This window comes from Morus notabilis, unplaced genomic scaffold, assembly GCF_000414095.1.
Source record: "Morus notabilis unplaced genomic scaffold, ASM41409v2 Scaffold281, whole genome shotgun sequence".
NCBI lineage: Eukaryota > Viridiplantae > Streptophyta > Magnoliopsida > Rosales > Moraceae > Morus > Morus notabilis.
Window position 1 is genome coordinate 301,617 of NW_010357693.1, and position 14,365 is coordinate 315,981.

General features: G+C 33.6%; 2 protein-coding genes across 2 annotated transcripts; both read right to left on the reverse strand.

Annotated features, from left to right (window-relative positions):
- Positions 1 to 1,692: 1,692 nt before the first annotated feature.
- LOC21396724 lies at positions 1,693 to 5,096 on the reverse strand. The gene is made up of 5 exons (XM_010090671.2): positions 4,971 to 5,096; positions 4,693 to 4,819; positions 2,511 to 2,581; positions 2,246 to 2,332; positions 1,693 to 2,149 (listed from the first exon to the last, which is right to left on the reverse strand). The coding sequence occupies exons 1-5, from the start codon at positions 5,091 to 5,093 to the stop codon at positions 1,871 to 1,873; spliced, it is 687 nt and encodes a 228-aa protein (XP_010088973.2). The 5' UTR covers positions 5,094 to 5,096; the 3' UTR covers positions 1,693 to 1,870.
- A 3,117-nt stretch (positions 5,097 to 8,213) lies between these two features.
- LOC112094299 (disease resistance-like protein DSC1) lies at positions 8,214 to 12,663 on the reverse strand. Its single transcript, XM_024174856.1, has 5 exons — positions 12,167 to 12,663; positions 10,815 to 11,916; positions 10,355 to 10,660; positions 8,914 to 10,263; positions 8,214 to 8,834 (listed from the first exon to the last, which is right to left on the reverse strand). The coding sequence occupies exons 1-5, from the start codon at positions 12,661 to 12,663 to the stop codon at positions 8,214 to 8,216; spliced, it is 3,876 nt and encodes a 1,291-aa protein (XP_024030624.1).
- Between the last annotated feature and the right edge of the window lie 1,702 nt (positions 12,664 to 14,365).

Here is a 14,365-nt window from a genome sequence, read left to right on the forward strand (position 1 = left end):
TTTTTTTTTGGCTCCCCTCACTAACGGAGAACTTTTTTATTTTTTTAGTGCAGACTTCTAGCATTATAAATAGAAAAATGGAGATCTCCGATTCGAATCATTATTTATTATAATATTTTTTTTATAAAAAATATATATAAATTAAAAATAATTTTAATTATAATTTTAATTATATATTTTTAATTTATGAACTAAACGTTAATTTAATATTTAAATATAAAAAATACTTTTTAATATAATACTATTTATTTTATTAAATTTTTTTATATGTTGTATTTTATCGTTAATTTTCATTGGGTGCATATTAAGCATAAAGCAAATGGAATTAATTAATAGAAAAACGAAAAAGTGGAAAGGAAACCTCCGTTTCCTTGTTCCTACGGGGGAGCCATGAAAATTATTTAAGTCTTGTTTAGTTGGTTGTTTAGATTGTAAAATTTGATTTAAAAAAGTCTAATAATTGTACTAAATATGAGAATCTAAAAGATTTTCATTCCCACTCCTATGATTACCCCGTACTAAACGCCCCTTAACCCTTTTGCACTAAGAAATTTATCCGTTTTCAAAAGAGTCAAATGAAATTGTTGGGGTGCAATTAGTAAGTTGTGACTTGTAAAAAATAGTATGAGGCCTCCTTTTTTTTTTTTTTTAAGTAGATTAGATATATATCCATTTTCAAATGAATGGAAAAAGGGATATCCACAAGTTGTGATATTTCTATATAAAACTGTAAAACAATATATAATGTCATTTTTATCCTTTGTTAGCTAGGACAATTTTTAAAAATGCCCCTTAAAATAGTCATTTTTTATTTCTACTCTTAACATTAATTTATATATTTTTACTTTTTAGACTATAACTAATCAAGAGGTAGATTTTTTAAAAAGTGTACTTTTAAAAAGTCAGGTACTTAAAGACATAAAATCTATAATGTTCTCTTATTTAACTACCTTTTAAAATCCATAACCACCCATAAATGAAAGGGAATATTTAAAATGATATTATCAGTAACCATAAAATGGACATATTAATAATATTGTCGAATTTGGAGCTTAAAAATATAGCCATTTCTTGTAAGTTATTTTTAAATTCTTCGTATCCAAACAGTCATAAATTAGGCATGTGCATCAATCGGCGTAGCCCAAAAATTAGGGTTGAGTCGGATTTACTTGTGGGCCTTGTCGGCCAGAAACCCAAAATAGCTCGAGTTGGATATTAGGTTTGGCCTTGCGATTGCTGATGGATTGAGTCGTCCTTCATGAGGTCCCTCACATTTTTGAGGAAACTAGTTGAACTCCACGTATATAAGACTAATTCATGTGATAAGTTTTAGAAAAAAGCGAGAGGAAAAAAAAAAATTTAATAGGAAAGTGTGAAAGGGAAGAAATATTTTAAAGAAGCATATAAACAATGAAATTGTAAAATAAATAGGGATACATTTTAAAGAACTTATTTCAAGTAAATATAGGGGAAATATATTACTGCCGAGGTAATTGAAATCCATATTCAAAGGACCATAACATACAATTGATTATGCATTTCATCCAGAAGCGTATATTTACACCCGTCCTTTTTTTTTTTTTGGTTCAGAAAATAGAATACGCAAGCTGGTATACGAGGTCTGCCACTTTTTTCTTCTTCTTCTTCTTCTTCTTCTTTTTTTTTTTTTTTTTTTTTTTTTTTGGGGGGAAATTGGGTGGAAAAAACTGGTATATTAGTAAGAAACGTGAACAGGGTTTTACAAAATTTTTCTGGTGATACAAAATGAAACGAACTAGTGGTCAAGCTAGATTATAAAACCTGTAAGATGCCGAAACAAGAATCACTCATCGTCTGAACTAGATTATAACGCTAAGAGTTTCGCAAGTCTTCAATGGCGTTTCTTACCACCACCCTTCTTGCCTTTGTTCTTTTTTCCTTTGCCTTTTCCTTTCACCTTCTTTTTCCCTTCATTAAATTTAAACATAGGAGCAACAGCATTACTCTCTCTAGATGGAGTCTGATGCAGCAAATGCTTCACATTGAGTACACCGTTTCTAAAGTGGCCTTCACTCGACTTCAGAACCTGGTCCTCTGGCCGGCGCTTCACCTCGGATCTTTTAGGTCCACCGCCACCATATTTCCCACCGAAACATCCAAGAATCATCCTCTATACAGATTACAGAATTAAGGAAAGTTCAAAGGTTTTGCAACACAGAATGATAAACAAACAAATGGGCAATGGAAAAGAAACGATCAACAATACCTCTTGGAGCATTTTCTGTTCCCTTTCCTTCTGTTTCTTCATCCTCCCTTTTGCTACACTAAGTGGTAGTCTCTGTTGTTTTTGAGGCTGTCTCAAGGGCAAAACCAGTATTTTCACAAGTATGATTAAGCTACAAATCTTGGTAAAGAAAATATGTATACTTACTTATTTTTTACGAGATAAAATGTGATATTACTTCAATGAGTGCTCAGTGCAGAACTTTGTACTACATTGAGATAAAAACACGGGAAAAGTGTCACCATACCTTTCCACCAAGAGAAACCACCTTCTTATTTTCCAGTGCCTTCTTCTCTTTCCATGTCATATGTGAGGAACCTGAAATCAGAAACCAAAGTGGCCAACCAAATGACAATCAGATGGAATCTTTGAGGAAACATGCATAGGAAAGTAAATACACACAAATACATATATATTCATTTATTTGAAGTTGTTCTATCTAACTTTCATGTAGTAGTTTACATGCAACCACCACGAGAAAATTGATGCATCTGTTGTAGCTATGATTTTCCAAGCCCGACAAAATCAAACTCCTCTACCATGGAAAGTTAGACCAAACAGTTAAAAAGCACCGTAAAGTAAAAGTGAAAACATTATAACTCTAACCAATCATACCAAAATTATTGTTCAAAACTGGAAAAGAAAAGGTTAGTAACATATGAATTGTGACCCTAACATCGTTAAGAGATTAAGTTCATACAATTATCAAGATGTTTCATTTGTAATTAACTTGGGACGCCAGTTTGTAGTTTATGATCCTTAGGATCCTCTGATCCTTCACATCAAGCACAGAGAAGAACTCTCCAAGCAACTCAACTAATCTGCTTGCTCACTTTATAAGCAACTTAGTAACTCCTAATAGAATGAGCATGAACAGTGAATCACCCTAACATCGTTTAGAGATTAAGTTCATACAATTATCAAGATTTTCATTTGTAATTAACTTGGGACGCCAGTTTGTAGTTTATGATCCTTAGGATTCTCTGATCCTTCACATCAAGCACAGAGAAGAACTCTCCAAGCAACTCAACTAATCTGCTTGCTCACTTTCTAAGAAACTTTAGTAACTCCTAATAGAATGAGCATGAACAGTGAATCAAAACCAGGTTGTCTCAAAGTATTACGAGTGAAGCAGCAGGTATTAGCACCTAACACAGGATCCTCAGAACGTAGCCTATACACAAATCTCTACATTAAAGATTGGGAATGAAATTAATGAAGAAACTAAGATGTTCTATCAGGCAGCCTGATTATGTATTAAAAGTGGTTACGTAAACTCCTTGAGATCAACAACCAGGGCAAGGTATTTAAAAGTGATTACATAAACTCCTTATGATCAACAACCAGGACAAGGTTATTTATTTATTTTTTTTTTCGCTTACACAGTAAACATGATAGAAACTGATGCTGAGCCCCAGACCACGTGTCATTCAAACAAGATACACAGAAATGAGATTAATGAGAATAGATGCCAAAAACAGAAAATAACCTAGCCCTTTTAGCTAAATCAGATGCCAAGCACCCCATAAACTAAAATAATGGGGCAAGAACTACGCAAGACATTCTTGACATCCCGTGGACAGGTACTTGCGGAAGCACAAACGAGCTTTAAAAACTCTTATACCGACATAACACTTTAATTTCATTCTTCTTGCAATGTTATTCAGAGTGTTTAAACTTGCTTATGATAGCTGCCTCAAGGGCATGATCACGGCGTGGCACAACCAAATTCCCTAGAGCCTCCGACAATTACATTGGCATCTCAAAGAAATTTCAACCTCAACTTCGATTCAGTCGTAGTTTCTGGTATCGACACAGATAGTGGGAAATCTCTATACGATTGAAGTCAGTGTGCAAGACAAAGTCGAGTTTTGACTTTGAGTTCCTCTTTTAGCCTTACTAATGTGAAATCATTCCCTTCCGTCACCTTATCTGAGATGATAGTTACCTTTCTAAGAGCAAATTCAAATAGCATTTAGCAGTTCAAAGCAACTTATTTCTTTGCCCACCAATGCATTACACCTCAATACGCATGTTCTACACACACAGAGAGACATATATATAACTCAGTAAACTTTACCCTCCTTCCACAATCCCAATTCTACTGCTGAGTTCTTAAAAAAAAAATAAAAAAAAAATAAAAATCTGCTTTAATAATACCAGTCTGTAGTTTTCATTACAATTACAATTCAGTGTATTACAATTATGAGTTATTTATGATAACGGCATAAGAAACGTACATAAACTATATCCGACTCCTATTGTAGGGAATCATAATATGACTATATGTTCGACTCGATTTCTTCATTAGTGAAAAGCATCAGACACAGTTCTAATTAAAGCCACGAGATTAGAAAATGAAATTCTCTCAAAGAACAAAAATAAATAAATAAATAAAATTGCAAAAATAGAGATAGAATTACGCATACCTAGAACCTCGATATCTTTCATAATCTTCATAATGTCCATTCTTTCGTCTTTGGATTTCAGAGGAGCCCTCGAGGATCTTCCTCTGTCCCCTTGTTTATCTTTATACATGTTTCCTTTGTCCAACTTCTGAGACAAATACGAAGGAGAAAACAAAACGATCAGGTATCAGGTAGAAATCAAAAGGAAACATAAACTGGAGTGAAGGACAGAAATCACTCCAATATAAACATATATACATATATATATATCGATCAGTAAAGAGTGAATGAATAGCTCCCTGCCGGTTCCGGCTGCTTTGATCGGCGATGACGGACAGTGGTGGCTGGTTCCGTCGGCGACGGCGGCAACGAGAGTGACGGAGGGTTTGTGATGATGCAGCTCTACAAGACAACCCTCGCATCGTAGAAAGACTGCGCGCTTATTTGTGTTATTTGGGCCTGGCCCGTGAATGCTAGACGAGGTAATGATTGGGTCGTCTGGACCGGGCCGGCCTGACACTAAATGGGAGAGGGATGGTCCAGCCCTGCCCAAAATCTTATAAGATATTTAAAAAATATATATATATATATATTTAGAAAGAGAGCGTTTCGGTCAGATCGATCTATTCTAAATAAATTTTTGGGAGAAAGAGAGAAATAGGTCAAAATTTAAGATGAATTAAAATTAATAGGTCAATAGTTTATATAAGTTAATAAATAGGCTAAATTATTATTTTTGTCCATAACTTGTAACTTGACAAGTTATTGTCCATAATTGTCCATAACTTGTCTGGCTATGAACCATAACTTGATAAGTTTATCCATAACTTATCTGGTTATAAACTATAACTTGACAAATTATGGTCTATTAATTTCTATAACTAAAAATTGATCTATATATTTTCTTAAGCTTTTCATATTGGTCTATTTTCTACTATTTTTCATAAATTTTTAAACTCGAAATCTTAACCCGATCCGAACTAACAGTGATGTCTCAAATCGGTCTGTTTGACTTGACCCAAAACTTACAACTTTAATGTTAGTGAAAGGAGAAATTAGGTAGAAATATAACAAAATTTTGATATATAGTAATTATTCTAATGATATTAATTTTAATTACTTATAAATAGTTTATTGTTTTATCATATTTTTGGGTAAGGTCGGTAAGGCATACGGTAAGTAAAGTAGTATATAATTATTTGACTAAAAATATTATTAAATAAGAGTAAGAGGTAAAAATTCTGATAAGAAGTATTTATCTCTTGCCCTCCCCCCCATTTTTTTAAGAATACAAGTAAATGTTATAACTAAAGAAAAAAAATAAGGGGGCCAATGAGTGAAATTGTAAATATTAACGGATGGCTAATAAGATGTATTTTATTTTTATATCAGAGCTGGATCTCTAAAAGTGAATATAAGGGAGGCAAAGTGAGATAAATAAATATTTTCAAGCGTCATTAATGAAAATAAGACAAAAATCAATACTCTGAACGGCATGACACAATCCAAAAAATCAATCTTCAGGGGGCCAAAGTCAGATAAATCATTACTTAAAACGACATTTTACATGACTATTATAGCATTCTTAAAAAAAAAAAAAAATCCTTGAACTGATGTATTGGAAGCATAACAAAAACACAAAATAAAATAGATTTTCTTCGGATTCATTGATTCAATTAGAATTCTGAAAAATTAAAGAACAACTATCAACTTGTTGATTTACGCAAAATGTCATGAAAGTATGCATTGACCCCTAATTGATTCCATAGAATACAAAGACTATGAGATAATTAGAGGCCTCATTCATTTCACCGATTCGAGTTTAAAATTTGAGTTTTGTTACAGTAAAAAGCTCTTAGAAATAGTCACATCTAACTTTTTTGTTACAGTAAAAAGCTTTCACATAAAATTATATCTCAACTCGAATTAAAAACTCGAATCAGCGAACTAAACGAGCCCAAAATAAGCACGAGCTTTGTTGGTTATGAAGGAAACTGAAAATTGATGTGAAACAATTGGAATAATTCTCAAGAACTTTATTAATGCATAATTAATAACTCCCTAACAAAGTAACGAAAGGGTTTTAAACAGTAAACTCTATTTCCTATTTAAACTTGAATATATCTTAGGTAAAGTTTTAAGTTCGGAGCCTGCATAATATGGTAATTATAACTTTCTTTTTCTAGTGTAATATTATTTATACGTATGTGTAGCATTCAGTTTGTTTAAGCATAATACTTAATATTATACGTAATATTAATACTTAATATTAGATGTGTTGGACTATATTTTTTAAATATTATACGAACGAATCAAGTGTTATATGCGAGGGTACGATGTTCCATGAGAATACGAAAAAAGTTATATTTGTTGGACTGGTCTGACTAGACAAGACATTTCCCCAAATATTATTTAAACTGATAAAAAAATATAATAAAAATAATATAAACCTCCGTAGATGAAAAGTAGTAGGAAATTGTAATGGGCTTTTCAAACATATAACAATACTTTATAATAGGAGAAATGAGACAAATACTCCTTAAAAGTGTATGGATCAAAATTTATACTTCTTACTCTTGATTAATAACATTTTTAGTTAAACAACTAGTAAAAGATCACGAATAAAGGTAAAAATTCAGACTCATGCATTTTTAAAAATAAATCCTGTAACTTTCTCTTGGAAAAAATTATAAATAGATCCTAACTTTAGTTTTTAAGTACTCTTAATTTCAAATTTGAAATCTCTAATAAATTAAAAATCAACTATAGTACTACATCAATTCAAAAACTATTGAACTCTAAACTTTAAAAATTATAAATAAACCTTATTACAAGCTCAGTACATCTAGAGAAAATAAAATAAAATAAAAGATAAAAATAGATTAACGAAAGTAATAAAAGACATCTTTGTTGTAGTTTAGCTCAACAAAGACTGTCAAGGAAGACAGCCGGCTTCGAGAGACACGCAACGGAGACGAAGAGGTGCCACCAAACAGAAGTGCGTGAGGATTACGCGCCACCACCATCATCGCCGGAAAGAGGCACCATTTCCTGAACCAAACAAATAGCCACGCTACCCTAAACACTACCAAAACACGAAAAAAAATGTTGCATGATATTCTAGTGTTGGAATTCTCACTGATTATAAATTATATCACCATCTAAATTCTATCCTAAATTACACTACTCACCCCACTAATTTACCGGCACTTACTGAGTTTTGTTATTTTGTGACTAGTTGAATTTTAGTCGTTCGTTGAAATATTGTGATACGGAAACCAGAATATCCGCCTGAAAAGAAAAGCTCTTGAGTTCAATAAAAGTGCCCCATTTGTATATGTAAAAAATCGTCTACATATAGAGAGGAATAATATAAAATGTAATATGATATTATTGACATGAAAACCTATAAGATCAACGTAGTGGTAAATAAACCAATGTGAACTAAATAATAGTACAAAGTTTAATCTACTTGTGCTTGTTTACCTCTATTGTGGGAGAGAATCAATAAGAAATCACATGGTATTGGTGATCATTCTAGTTCAGTAGTGCAGTCTTCTTCTTTTGTAAGTAGAGGCAACCAATTCTGTTTCACATTGTTCCGACTCGGCGCTAGTAGCATCTGACTTTGCTAGCCAAGGATGACCGTCAAAAATGCCGAATTCCTCTGCATCTCGGAGGTAAAGCATGCGGATCCCGCACTTTTTCACTTTGAAGGAGTTGACAACTGTATAATCACCATCATATTCTCTAAGGAAGAAGTTAAATGAAACCTCCGTCGCGTCAAAATAGTCTCGGTAGTTCTCGTCATGGTAGCTTAGCTCATAGCACATGAACACATGATCTGATCTGAGTACTGTGTTGTTGATCTGATCCTCCTCCTGAAAATGGCATCGGTTATCATAGAAGCTCCACTCGAATTCTTCGCTTTCACTGTGGCTGGTTTTGAAACTAAATTCGGAAGAAAAAATTGGATAGTAGCAGTTGGAATAATTGTTTTCAAATGAAACAACAGCGCATAAGGCAAACCCCATGAAGTTATCATTATTCCAATTCGGAGGAAGTTTGACATCTATTGAAGATCCCTCACACTGATTGTTGAACCACTTTGGTATTTCATCTCCCGGATAAGATATACTAATTGCGCGATGAGCATAAGGTCCCTGGACAAAATTATGTTGTTAATTGCAATCTTGAAAAACTGCTCATTTTTGTTACTTAATGTACAAGAAAGAGACTGACCTCAACTTCTCCGAGCTTTAGTAGGTATGCAGTTGCTGTGCACAAAACTCTAAACTGAAATTCGGTCGCCATGTTGTCTCGTTCATTTTGGTCCAATTTCGTGCACTCGTAAAAAGAAAGTTGCCAATTCTGAGTAACATGATAGTCATCCCAACATCCTTGTGTGAGTATAGTCATGTTACCCGTTGTTGATTCAAGTGACGTGCATCCGCGTGCATCAACAAACGATATAGACAATGGAAGCTCTGGCAAAACTTGAAGGTTCTTGCAATTTTGGATGTAAAGGAATTTCAACATTGAAAGTTGTTTGATGCATGTAGGTATTCCCCCAATATTGGTTCCACTTAGATCTAAATATGCCAACGAGGATAAACCGATCAACCAATCGGGGATTTCTAGTAAATTGCAACAGTTCATATGTAGCTCATTCAAAGAACTCAAACCAACTAACAGGGAAGGCAAATTTTCAAGTTTTGAACAATTAGAAAGGTTTAGGAGCTTGAGGCTATTTATGTTACCGACATTGTGTGGGACAAACACAAGATTTGTGCATCCATTCAATAGCAGATTTTGAAGCTTAATAAGGTTCTTTATGGATGATGGTAGCTCTTTAATCCCAGTCCCTTGTAACTCAAGAATCAGTAGGTGTTCCATAGGCTCTAAAATGTCTGGGAAGTCTATTAATTTCGAGCAATAAGAAAGATCAAGATGCTTAAGAGACTTCAACTTCGAGATGCTTGTTGGGAGACTTGCAAGCCTTGTGCAGCCGCTCAAAAGAAGCTGCTCAAGATCACGGAGATAACCGATTGATGAAGGCACTTGTTCTATTGCCGTATGTGACAAACTTAACTTTTTTACGCACGTTGGAAATTCTGGGAAGTTTTCAAGAGATGAACAGCCATATAGGTTAACATCTGTCAGAGAAGTTAGCTTAAGCATACCACTTGGAAGATTCTTAAGGAATTTACAGTCCTTAAGATCCAATTCAGAAAGATTGTTAAGAGACAAAATTGATATTGGCAGTTCTTCTATTGCTGTTTCACCTAGTTGTAGGCTTTCCAAATTGCCATAAATTTCTGGAAGAGTTTTGAGATTGGAGCAACCAAAGAGATCGAGAAGTCTGAGAGCTCTTGTATAAATCTTATCTGGAAGACTTGAGAGGTTTTCACAATACCTTAGTCTCAGAATAGTAAGTTTGTGAAGATTTTGAGTGTTATGTGAAGCAACCTCAAACAAACTTGTACAGAATAAAAGATTTATGCTTTCGAGATTTGGCGCTTGAGAAAGATCCGGGATTTGCGTCAGATGCTTAGAGTAGCTGAGATTTATGTGTTTCAAGTTTGAAAGATTCTGTAAGAAAAGACAAGCAAAAGGATAACTTAGCTGCCTTGTATACTTAATATACTTGAAACAAAAACAGAAAAAGAAACAATGTGAAAACCTGGATTCCATCCCAAAGTTGTTCAAGTTGGCTATGAGACATATCAAGTGCAACAAGGTTCTCTGGTGTGAAACTTGATGGCAAAGATCTTAAAGGGTATTCACTCCAATTAAGATATCTAAGCGAATCGGGAAGAAATTGGAGACCTTGGGGAAGGTACACTTTGTAGTTCTTCATGTAGTTGGTAGAATTATAAATGTGGAGCAATCTTAAGTTATACATCTCAAGGAAGACTAGAGGATGCAATGTTATGTCTCTCTCAATCTTGGACTTGTCTAGGGATATTCCTTCAACTGTGTAACAACCCTGACAATCAAAAACAATGTATAGATGAGTATATATAGCATACATACATTGACAATCAAAAACAATGTATATATAGCATACATACATTGATTAAAAAATAATTAACAGATGAACAAAAGAAAAAGATTAAATTAAGAAAGTGTTCAAAACTTACAGTACTATTTTTGAAGACATGACAGATATCCTTAGCTATCCATAACCGACTGCGTTTTCCAGGCTCTTTGATAGATTGTTGACGAACAATTTCCCAACCCATTTCTTGTATCAAATCATGCATCCATAGCTTGTTATGGTCTTCAATAGTTATGAGAGACTTATCAATAAGAACTCTGATTCCTATACGTGCAAAGAAGTCACAACCATCTAATATTCTCTCTACAAAATCTTTATCATGCCCCTTAAAAAAACATGCTATATCGAGAAATATGTCCTTTTCGGCATCATCTAGTCCATCATAACTAATTCTCAACACCTTATGAATGTCCATATTAGGAACTACTTTTAGTTTATTCAATGCACATTCCCATTCTCCAATGGTCCGAGAATGAAGGTAGGAGCCCAAAACCTTAAGAGCTAGCGGATTGCCTCTAGTATAATTTACTATCCTTTTCGACAACTTTATATAGTTATTTGCTCCAAAAGTCCTTCTTCCAAAGGCATTCAAGTGAAAAAGTTGAAGAGCCTCTTCAAAATCTAATTCCTCAACTTCATATATCTCATCAGCTCCAGCTCTAAGCAGTTGTGCGTTTCTTGTTGTTACAATGATTTTACTTCCAAAGCAAAACCAATCACTTCTAGCTAAGCATTCGAACTGCTCTTGTTTATCCACATCATCAAGAACAATGAGCATTTTCTTACGACGAAGCCTCGCACCAACGAAGGTTGGTTCGATTGGCGAGTTTCCGATCTCTGGGTTTTCTTCCTTTAGTAATTCACCGAGAAGCTTATTTCTTAATGTAATTAATCCATGTTTCTCTGACTCTTCCCTGATATTTGCAAGAAAACAACAACTTTCGAATTGAGTACAAAGCCGATTGAACACAACAGAAGCCAGAGTCGATTTACCGATACCACCCATCCCCCAAATTCCTACAATGCGAACTCTTGGCGAGCAAATACTTAACAACTTCTCAATTTTTTGAACTCGTTTATCAATTCCAACTAGACCCTTAGGACCAATATGATCACTTGAGAATGTGTATTTCAACTTCTTCAATACATCTCCAACAATTGCCTCAATTAATTTAGACTCAGGCCTAGCACGTATAAGGGAAAGTAGAGGTTAATTAGCAAGTAAAAATTGAAAGTCATGAACATATAATTTGATCTAGTGGTCATTGGTACATGTATGAATCATGATAGTAACTAACTAGTAATAACTATGGAAATGAAACTTTCTTTCACATGCATTAAACAATTTGCATCAGAAAATGAAAGTTAGAAAGCAACTACATGAACATGTATATGAAATATATGCATAGAAGATGATGTACAATTTATAATTACCTAACAACCTTTGAATCCCATCCACATAGATTGCCTGCTACAGTCAAAGCATTTTTCCATTGACGCACCTTATCCATTCTGTGCTTGAAACGTTGTTCAAGTAGAGCAAATGCAGTTGCATAACTTCCCTCTTGTTTTCGTACATGCGATGGATTTACGCAATAAAAAACCGGTATGACGAATTGCTCATTTCTTTCCTTGCATTCGAGTATATGCACGAGCTCATCCAAACACCATGAGGAAAAAGCATAGTTTCTTGAGAAAATAACTATGGAAATCTTAGACTGTTGGATTGCTTTCGCGAGTTCAAGTGGAATTTCATCTCCTTTTTCTAGTTTGTCATCCGTGTACGTTTCAATTTTCTTTCCAAGTAATTCTTTATGAAGATGGCTTATGAAATTACCACGAGTGTCTTCTCCTCTAAAACTAAGAAAGACATCATACTTGATCAACCGAGAGGTAATAGACGGAGAAGAAGAAGAAGAAGAATCAGCCATACCAATAATATTCAAAGTCCCAAACACTTCCTTTGCTAGTACTTTTAAGGGCTAAACTGCTGAAAGAATAGGATCATGTGAGATAAAATCATGCAACACCTGTTGGAAAGAAATATGTGATGAGTTTGAAAAATAAATGTCTATTAATTGACTTTAATTTTATAAGATAAACTTTATTATCCATGATCACTACAAGAAAATGGTCAATAATCCACCACAAATCTCAAAATAGTTAACGACCTTGTAAGAAAATGGACAAAACTAAGGAAAGGAAAAAAAAAAACTCAAAAATTATCCAGACGTAATTCAAAATATAGTGAGGCGACAAACAAATAGTGGTGAACTGCGGAGAAGTTCAAGATCAATGATGTAGCTTAAGCTTATTAGAAAAATAAAAATAAAAAATAAAAAATAAAATAAATGGATAAATTTGTTGATTCACACAGAGCACGGGAAATTGGCAACAAAGTGTTTGATTCACAAATAATACTGAAGATTGATAAAAAAAAAGAAAAAGAAAAAGAGAAATCTTTAAATTTTATTAAATATATCATAACTAGTTTTCATTAAAAGAAGGCCTTTACACGTATAGACAAAATGAAAACAAGAAACTTGTGACGACCCTCTTATATGGCTGTCACTGTAGCTAAAATTAACTTGTACCTGCTAGATTTTCTTAAAATTTATGGAACTTTTTTTTTTTTATTACTCTTAAAACTCTTATAGTAGATATAAGTTACGAATTCTTTTCTTGATTAAAATATTCATACATTAACACATCCATTTTTCAAAGCATATAGATATATCTATATGTATATACTTAATCCTTAAGTTTTGCTTACTTACGGCCATAATCCACATAACCATTTAACATATAGTTTCAGAATCATAATTAGCAAAACTATTTATCACGTAAAACTGATTACGAAAATAATTGCTAGCGGTATCCATACCCTGATCTCCACATCATTCATCCACCGTCTCGCCATCAATCCATCAAATATTAAGTGCAGGTTGCTTACCTACAGTATAAATATTCTATGATGAGCTTTCACTCAGCAAGTAGGAACTATGTCTTGCAAAATACCTGTAAGTTCACATGAATAAATATGCATGAGCTATTTATGCTTAATTATGATCACGTCTTATTAAATTCTTATTATATGATCTTATCTTACTTACTGATGGGCTTGAGTGCTCGTACCATGTGCGCGCAATCATCTCCAACAATATCGTGATTTAACTTACTATGTACTTCTTTTTTTTAATCTCCTTTGTGGAGTCTAAGTTACCTCCCTCTCAGAAGCTGGTACGGCACTCAACTGAGTTTATTCTTATAAGTTCTACTTGGCTTATTAAGGTGTATGCAATATGACATGACATCGCATAAAGCATAAATATGCATATATAACATGTGTAACATTTTCTTTAAAATCTATTCATGCTGTAGGTGAGATTCCTACTTACCTGATTTACAGAGCTGGAATCCACTATTCGCCAAACAGCCCATTCTCTTACTTGCTTACTTCTGAAAATAAATACCCATTGAGAGTGTAAGATTAACTGTCGTTTGCTATTCTATTTTAACAGCTTATGAAGGAAATCTAATCCTTTACTTAAGGCATGTATTCTTTTCCTTTATTGAATGATAATTTACTATAAGGACAAATTTATTAAATCCTTAAAATTTTATTTTCCTTAA